General features: G+C 39.8%; 1 protein-coding gene across 1 annotated transcript; it reads right to left on the bottom strand.

Moving 5' to 3' along the window:
* Window positions 1-2,982: 2,982 nt before the first annotated feature.
* LOC144712509 (uncharacterized) lies at window positions 2,983-3,909 on the bottom strand. The gene has a single exon (XM_078586803.1). The coding sequence runs from the start codon at window positions 3,907-3,909 to the stop codon at window positions 2,983-2,985; it is 927 nt and encodes a 308-aa protein (XP_078442929.1).
* Window positions 3,910-9,127: the final 5,218 nt, after the last annotated feature.

Genomic DNA, 9,127 nt, shown 5'->3' with positions numbered 1-9,127 from the left:
CTATCTAATCTTGTTTAGTCCTATGTCGATGGCGTTGACTGACGGAGCGACCGCGGCGAGTCGGAGACGAGTTTTCCAACTCCGCCATCACCCCCCTGCAAGTTCAGCGGCGGAGCTTCGACGACATTGAGCTTGTTTCTCAGCCCAACGAACTTGGCTCTTGGAAGCGGCTTGGTCAGGACATCTGCTATCTGCCCTGTACTCTCGATGAAATGCACCGTGATGTTTTTGCTTGCTACCTGTTCTCGTACAAAGTGAAAGTCCACTTCTATATGCTTCGTCCTTGCGTGGAAGACTGGGTTGGCAGCTAGGAATGTGGCGCCGAGGTTGTCGCACCAGAGCGTAGGTGGTTGGGCCAGTGTGAGTGACAGTTCCTGAAAGAGAGATTGCATCCACAATATTTCAGAGGCGCAGTTGGCAAGAGCCTTATATTCGGCCTCTGTGCTGGACATGGCTACCGTCGGCTGCTTTTTGGAGCACCACGAGACGAGGTTCTTCCCAACATACACTAAGAATGCTCCAGTTGACCGTCGATCTGCATGGTCGCCTGCCCAATCTGCATCGCTAAAAGCATTCAGAGTGAAATCAGAGTCGTGATGAAGATCCAACCCAAACATGATACTCCCTTTGAGATATCTCAGTAGGTGTTTTAAGGCCTTCCAATCTGCATTGGTGGGAGCATGCATCTTCTGACATGCTCTATTGACCGAGAAGGCAATGTCAGGTCGGGTAATCGTCAGATATTGTAGCAATCCAACGACTTGCCGATACAGCGTGTGATCAGGGAATGGTTCTTCATCGGCGATTGTTGGAGCAACTGCGCAGGGAATGCTCGTCGGCTTGCAGTTCTGCATGTTAGCGCGCTGAAGTATGGACGCATTATACTTGGATTGCGATAAAAGACAACCCTTTTATGTTTAACAAGTTCAATTCCGAGAAAGTAGTGAGCTGTACCGAGATCTTTAATGGCAAAGTTCAAATGCAAGCAATTCACAAGTTTTGAAATTTCTTGTTTATTTGGACATATAACTAAAATGTCATCAACATATATCAAAATAAACATAGGGTCATTTCCTGATTTGAAGTATAACGAGGAGTCTGTTTCGACCCTATGAATCCAGCCTTACCCAGGAACGTGGTGAGCTTGGTGAACCAAGCTCGTGGCGACTGCTTCAAACCATAGATCGATTTATGTAAGAGACAGACATGATTTGGTTTGAGTCTATCTTTAAATCCTACAGGTTGCTCCATGTATACAGTTTCGGTTAATTCTCCATGTAAGAAGGCGTTTGAAACGTCGAGTTGGTGTATATGCCAACTATTGCTGATTGCTAGTGATAAGAGAATCCTGATAGTTGTGTGTTTGATGACCAGACTGAAAGTTTCGGTGTAATCGAAACCTTCTTGCTGGTTAAAACCTTTTGCCACTAATCTGGCCTTGTATTTGTCAATTTTTCCATTGGATTTGTATTTCAATTTATATACCCACTTACAGCCTATGATATGGAAGTTAGAGCTCCTAGGTACTAGTGTCCAGGTGTTGTTGGTCATTAGTGCTTGATATTCTTTATTCATTGCGGCAATCCATTCTGGATCTTTTGCTGCCTCCTTAAAAGAGGTAGGTTCCGTAAGGGTGTGCAAGCTTGATATGAGACATTGCGGTAATGGATGCCTGACAGAGCACGTATTGAGACTGGTATTTCCAAACCTCTGAAGTTTGTAAATCTTATGAAGTGGTTTGATTTTCATTAATTCAGATGATGCAGGTGTATAATCTAATGTAGGCATCACATCTGGGAGTTCTCCTAACAGGAATTTCGACTTGCCAACAGTGGTCGTTGGAGTGTGAAATGCCTGTGCAGAGTCATTGGGTAGTATGTCGTCTGCTGTTTCTGGTGTCTGTTTGGGTTGTGAAATCGTGAGTATAGATGAAGTCGTGGATATAGGTGAAGGGTTATCAAATGCCAGACCTTCTATTACTTCATCCATCGCAACAGGAGTTTGTGCTACATTATCACTATCAGACGAGGTTTGGTTCTCAAAGAAGTTTTGACTTAAGTCTTGTTCGATTCTAGATGTGATAGGAAAAGAACCCAGGATGCCAGGATTCTTATTAGATGATAAAACGGAAAAAGGGAAGGTACCTTCATAGAAGATAACATGCTTGGAGATGAACAGCCTTCCCGTGCTTATGGAGAGGCATCTGTAGCCACCATGTAAAGAGCTGTACCCCATGAAGACGCATTTCTCCGACCTGTAATCAAGCTTATTGGCAGTATAAGGACGTAAGTAAGGGTAGCATAAACACCCGAAGGTTCTCAGAATTGAGTAATTAGGTGCTATGTTGAACAAAACTTCATATGGTGACTTATTTTTCAGAACTGGGGTAGCTAATCGATTTATCAGGTAAGCCGCAGTCGATACAGCCTAATCCCAATATTGTTGAGGCATATGAGCTGTTCTCAATAGAGAGAGTGCCGTTTCTATTAAATGCCTATGCTTCCTCTCAGCCGTGCCATTTTGCTCAGGTGTGTGAGGGCAGGAGACCCTGTGGATGATTCCCTCGTCTTTAAGATAAGAGTGGAGACCTTTGTTCTCGCCTCCCCAGTCTGACTACAGATATTTGATTTTGGTATTAAACTGTTTCTCTACTCGTTTTTGAAATTCTTTAAACACTTGAAGAAGATCATTCTTCTTTCTCAGAGGGTATAGCCAGGTGTATTTGCTAAAATCGTCAATGAATATGACATAGTATACATATCCAGAGTTTCAAGTAAGAGGAGCTGGTCCCCATAGGTCTGAGTGAACCAATTCTAAACATACTTCAGAAACATGATATGTGGGGGAGAATGGGAGTTTGTGTGATTTTGCTACACTGCAAGCATCACACACAAATCCCTTCTTAGAGAAGAGGAAAGGTAAACCATGGCGTCTTATCATTGATTGTAAGACTCGCATTTGTGGATGTCCGAGCCTGGAGTGTCATGTTTTTGTCAAAGCTTTTTCCCCAATCAATGCTGCTTTGTTCCATTCTTCAGGCCCAAGGTAGTATAAACCATTCTTAATGGTTCCAGTGAGCAGGGTTCTGTGTGTGACCTCGTCCTTCACCAAGCAACAGGATTTATGAAATTCGATATACACATTGTTATCAAGAGTCAGTTTTCTTACAGATAAGAGATTCTTGGTAATTTCAGGAACATGCATTATATCTTTTAAATTCAAGGTACGTCTTTCAGTAGAAATTTTAGAGGATCCTATGGAGAGGATTTTCAAACCTGAGCCATTACCTATTTGTAGTGAGTCATTTCCCTGATATTCCCGGGCCTGCCTGATGATTTCCGCATTCGAAGAGACGTGGTGCGTGGCCCCGCTGTCTGGGTACCATGCTTGATTTTCGTCAGTCGTGAGAGTCGTGGTATGAGCTGTATTTGCCTCCTTGTGCATTCTCTGAAATTCTGGGCATTCCCTGGCTCGATGACCGTATTGGGAGCAAATCTGGCAGCGAGGTTGGAATCTTTGATTCCTTCCTCTTCCTCTCCACCAGTATTGAGTATGTCCTCTATTATTGTTGAATTCTTTTCTGTTGTAGCTATGTTGATTCCTTTGAGCATTATTAGCCACTGGTGGAAATTTTTCATTTTCCTCTTCAAATCTCAGGTAAGCTTCGTGGGCCTTGAGGTTGGTGATGATCTCGTCAAACTTGAGATGCCCAATGTTGGCATTAGTGCTCACGATGAATGCAGAATAAGCCGATCCGAGTCCTCTCAAGAAGGTATCTATTTTGGCTTGCTCATAGGGCGGCTGTCCTGCAGCATCTAGGGCTTCGACAACCGATCTGAAATATCTGACGTAGTCCTCAGTGCTTCGTGTTCCTTTTCTCATATTGTGGAACTTCCGTTGAAGATCCATTATGCATTCTTGGTCCCATCCAGAGAACACTGAGTCGAGTTTGTCCCAAGCCTCCTTTGACGATCGAGCTCTGCTAATATGTGGTGCAACCTGTTCGGAGATTGTCTGGTGTTGAATCCCAGTATCTGCTGGTCAGTTCGCCACCATCTTTTGAAGGCTGGATTCTCGATTGTATTGCCTTGATCATCTGCAATAGAGACAGGTGGAGAAAATCCCTCAACAAATCTCATGAGATCGTACCCATTTAGTATTGGGATCATGGCGCTTTTCCAGACGCGGAAATTCTCCCCGTTGAGCTTGATCAGCATAATTCCTCCAGGTGGGACTGTTACAGGAGCTTCCCCTGTTATAGCAATTTCACTCGCCGGGAGATGCGTAGCCACAGAGAAATTATCTCCCATCTCGCGGATGCTTGTCTCGGTGTGGATCTGAGATGGCTCTAATACCATATAAGAGTCGGGCGTGTCCGCGTCGCTTGTGCGAGTATCTCGGGAGAGAAGAGGAGAGCAGATAGAAGAAGAGATGCGAGAAGAGAGGGACAATCCAGAGTAGAATTAGATTGTATTCTCCATAAATCTTTTAGCACAGTCACAGATCGTATATATATATATATTGTGATACTAACTAATCATAGTAAATTTCGCGTCGCTTAATCTAGCCGTTGTAACAGAACGGCTATATTAAGTTAAGTCCTGACCGTTAGATCTATTCAGTCGATCATAGCCGTTATAACTCGTTTATAACGGCTATCCTAGATTAAGTCCTGACCGTTAGATTAACCCTGTCTAGATTGAATCCTAGCCGCTAGATTTGCCCTGTCTATGTTTGATCCTAACGCTATGTGATCCTATATTGAATTCCTACTACATTCCCGTAACGGGTATTAATATATATCTTCAGTTCTTACTATCTAATCTTGTTTAGTCCTATGTCGATGGCGTTGACTGACGGAGCGACCGCGGCGAGTCGGAGACGAGCTTTCCAACTCCGCCATCATCCCCCTCTCCCTCCCTCTCTCTCTCTATCTCTCTCTCTCTTTTTCTCTCTCTTTCTCTCGTTATGACACCCCTAATCCACCTTTAAAGCAATCTCCCTCTCCATCTCTTTCTCTCTCTGTCCATTCTCTCACCATTCCTCCCTAACTCCATCTCTGTTTTATTCTGTCTCTCTCTCACCCTCTCTCTTTCTCTCTCGCATTCTCTCTCTCCTCCTCTTTCACAAATTCACTCTCCGGTATCCCCACGGTTTAGATTATCGGGAGTTTAAACACGGCACGTGACCTTGGTTTTGACCGTTTCCATTTGTCTCCAGAGTTCTCGCAGCGGAGACGCCGCGTACGAGAGAAAGCAACTCAATTAGGCTCTTCTTCTTCCGCTTCCGCCTGCATAACCGTCGTCCCTGGACGAGCAAAGACACAAGTCTTATTATCCGGAAGAACTTGCTATAAAATGTGGATGGGGGGAAGCCGCCGGAAAAAACCAAAATTCAGGAGAAGAAGATGGTGACTATGAGGAAAGGACATTTCGTTGTCTACGTTGGCCCAGAGGAGAAGCGCTTTGTCGTCCCCCTACATTACTTGAAATGTGCGTCGTTTAAGGAGCTTCTTCGCCAGGCCGAAGAGGAGTTCGGCGTTGACCAGCCCCCTGGAAGACTCCGCCTCCCCTGTAGCGAGCTTTCCTTCCTCTTCGTCGTATCTCGGCTCAGCTCCTAAAAATCAGAAGATACTTTCATTTATTTGTACATTCCTCGGATTATCTAAGATTTCTCTCCATTTCTCTTCAGTATTCAATGAATAACTCAATTCCTAAAACCTCTTCGGCTCTTTGTCTCTTTAAATTTGTATTTGTGATTGTTATCCTTGCTCAGGGACCATGTTACCATCACGTTCTAGATCTTAAAGAAATGATGTCAAAGCCTATATCTATCATAGGAAGGCATTCCCACCAATCTATAGCCCATTATTGAACCAGCATCAAACCAAGAGGGCTTTTCTCGCATCAAATTGTAACTGAACCCAAATAACGATCTCATATACTTATCCAAAGAATGACATAACTCATGTGTGGATGTGTATCATGGAATTATGTGAAAAATCAGTCATACAAGTATGTTTTCTACTTAACCCACTAATGTCATAATGGATACTAATTATAGACCGTTCAAAATGGAGATTTCTAAAAACATATTCATGCATAAAGTAACAAAGAGGGATATATGTAACAAATAAGCGTCAAACCATAAACTCCTCAAATTACTATAAAGTCCTAAAATGGGATGTTTAAAACCATATGGGAAGTATGTTCTTCAAAGACCTTCAAAGTTAATCGTTTTGTAAGTGTATCTTGTATTGTGGATTTAGTCCAGAGATGCTTTATCGATAGTTAATTCTGAAATTTTTCTTTGAGAATTCAGAACTTGATGTCTATGCTTTTAGAAATTTTAGGCGCCTTCTGTTATATCAAAAAAAATGGATTAGATTCCATCGAACACTTTCATTGTAGAGCTTTAGTGGTTTTAGATTCCAACAAACACTTTCAAGCTTGCGACAAAGTTCCTCAGCCAATGTCCATGGTTGGATGCTTCCTGATGTTATATACTTGGATGCCATAGGTCTAAGATATTATAGGTTATTGTTTACACTTCTACATCATATATATATTCTTTCATCATTGTATCCATAAAAATCAGAAAAAGATTTCTCATGTATCTCCAAGTTCTTTAACTTTTTATGTGGGAACATGTAATGCTTTGTCCCCTGAAACTATGCCATGGCTCTCTTGACTGCCTTTTAGTTTTCTGTGTCTTTTACAAGTAAGCTCTTAAAAACAACTAAAGATGCTAGGCCCTTAGGATGCATCACAAGGATACTTGACCTAAAAATAATTTAACAAGAATTTATTATTATCCAAAAATAAGCTAATTTCCATTGGTGATAAGAAATATATCATCCGGATATAGCACATGGAAGATGTATTTCGTCCTTTTAAACATATGGTATACAGATTGATAAAAAAATTATTACTAATCCAAATGAGTAACCGATGAATGATGATTTGATCAAAATTTGATATATATGATGAGACCATTTCTAAAATCTGTTAATCTGTTTCTGTAAGTTGTAAGACATTGACTTCAAAGTTCCCATCACAAAATTTTCATGATACCTTTATGTATTACTTCCCAAAAGATTTCTAGCCAATGGTTTGAACATTGAGGTAACGGGAAAAAATCCCAAATGTCATGGTCATGCATGAGTTTAAGCTCATGATTATTAGGTATATCCACTTTGTGGATTGAAACTCTGCATGGATTGAAACTTAGTTTATCCACTTTGTGGATTTTAATACAATGGTTGGTTTATCATCTTTGTCATCTCAAATTCATGATCGGTTTTTTGGAGGAATACAATTTAATAATCTAGAGTTTCTCTTTATTTCATGAGCACATCTTCTTAATTAGACTTAATATTTTAGGTTCTTAATTTTTTTACTTTTAGAGAAATGTATGCTACTTTTAATTATCTCCATTACCTACATAAAATATTGGAGGAATGATGAAATGTTTTTATTGAAAGAAAATGCTTCATATATTTTCCCTGCAAAATGAACATCCCCAAAGATGTTGACATTTCTCATATGAAGATTTCTTTTAGCAAGTGGATCATAAAAACAACCATTGTATTAAAATCTAATTACCATTTATTTGTCATGTAGTGTCTTGTGTTCTTGGAAATATCAATTGGGCATATGATTTAGGCATTCTTACATATCGCTATTTATGATTTTGTTGAGTGTATAAGCCATAATCTTTCACATCTCACTCCATTGGTTTATGACAAGAGTTGACTCGACAATTGTACTCTTTAGCATAGTTTGAAGTGTTTGATTCTGTTGTACAGACAAACCATTCATCATAGAAGAAATTTAGGTGATGTACTGAGGGAAGTTCCAAACTCCTAAAAGTAACCACCAGTCGTACTTGGCGATGACAAAAGATCATGTATATTGCTCAGCTGATCACTTGTATCATATATAGTATTCACCACCAGTCTGGTTTGACAATGTTAATGTACTGTTAACTTGAGTATCACTAAGATATTAGTTATGAATTTGTCCACTGTTATTCATTTTTCACGAATAAGATATTGGTTCCCTGATAAACCATAAATTAGAGTTAATTCATCATTTATGGCTTCGGATTTATGCAACAAACTTTATAGAAATTTATTAACTATGTTTATTGTAAGTAAAGGTTGAATCCACAGAGTGCCATTTATCAGTTAATTTGATTTTTGTGACTATATTTGTATTTTTTATATTTTTAAAGAAATAATTTCATCAAAAATTAAAAACTTTTAAAATATTTCTAGAAAATAAGGTAAATATCTATTTTAATTCTGTAAAATATTTATCACATTTTAAGGAATTTTTGGAATTTTTATCCTAATAATTAAATGATAAAACATAAATTTACCTTCATTTGCACGTTGCAAGTGGCAATGGTGGTCAGAGATTGTGGGTGAAGCACACACCCTTGTGCGTGCGATGCGTGGTGGGTAGTGCTGTTGAACTGTGGGTTTGGGTTGATAGATATATGATTACATTTGCCACGGAACTAGTTTTTTTATCCTAGTTTGATATGCTCGGAAGATCTTGAATATAATCTAGAAAAAGGATAAAAGGCGAAGAAGTAAACATGCCACATAAACATTTTTGTCAGACTAGTTAGCGCCGAGGATGGTTTAGTTTATTCTTCTTCTCTAGATCAACAGATTTTGATCGATGCTCTATCAATATGAAACCCTTAATATGAGTGAAACCAAGAACCTAGTATACTAAGTTCACAAACAATGTATTGGGACAGAATTTGATGATGGGATACAATGAGGGAGAAGAGAAGTTTAGATTGAAGAGGCCAAGTGTTCTCAGTATTTGAATTTTTCTACCTATTTGGTTTTCTCTTTGAGGTTACACCCAAATTCACCTGCTGCAGTTATTCTTCACTAAATCACATGTTCCTCTTTAGTGCATATAAACATGAGATCGTTGAAAGTTATCTCCCAAATATTATGTATCAGCTTTAGTTGACCATAATCCATCTCGTTTTAGGATAAGATGGAGAAAGGTTATTGTGTATGTTCATACCCAGATTATTAAGCTTAGAAAAAATGGATGACATATACAGGATGTGCTATATTTCACTGTTAAAAAACTTGTGC

The sequence above is a fragment of the Wolffia australiana genome, chromosome 14 (assembly GCF_029677425.1).
Source record: "Wolffia australiana isolate 7733 chromosome 14, ASM2967742v1".
NCBI classification, from domain to species: Eukaryota; Viridiplantae; Streptophyta; class Magnoliopsida; order Alismatales; family Araceae; genus Wolffia; species Wolffia australiana.
This window is presented reverse-complemented; position numbering and strand designations above follow the sequence as displayed.

Bases quoted from the DNA above. Each gene is read 5' to 3' on its own strand.
- LOC144712509 (XM_078586803.1), bottom strand. From the start codon at position 3,909: ATGGATCTTCAACGGAAGTTCCACAATATGAGAAAAGGAACACGAAGC.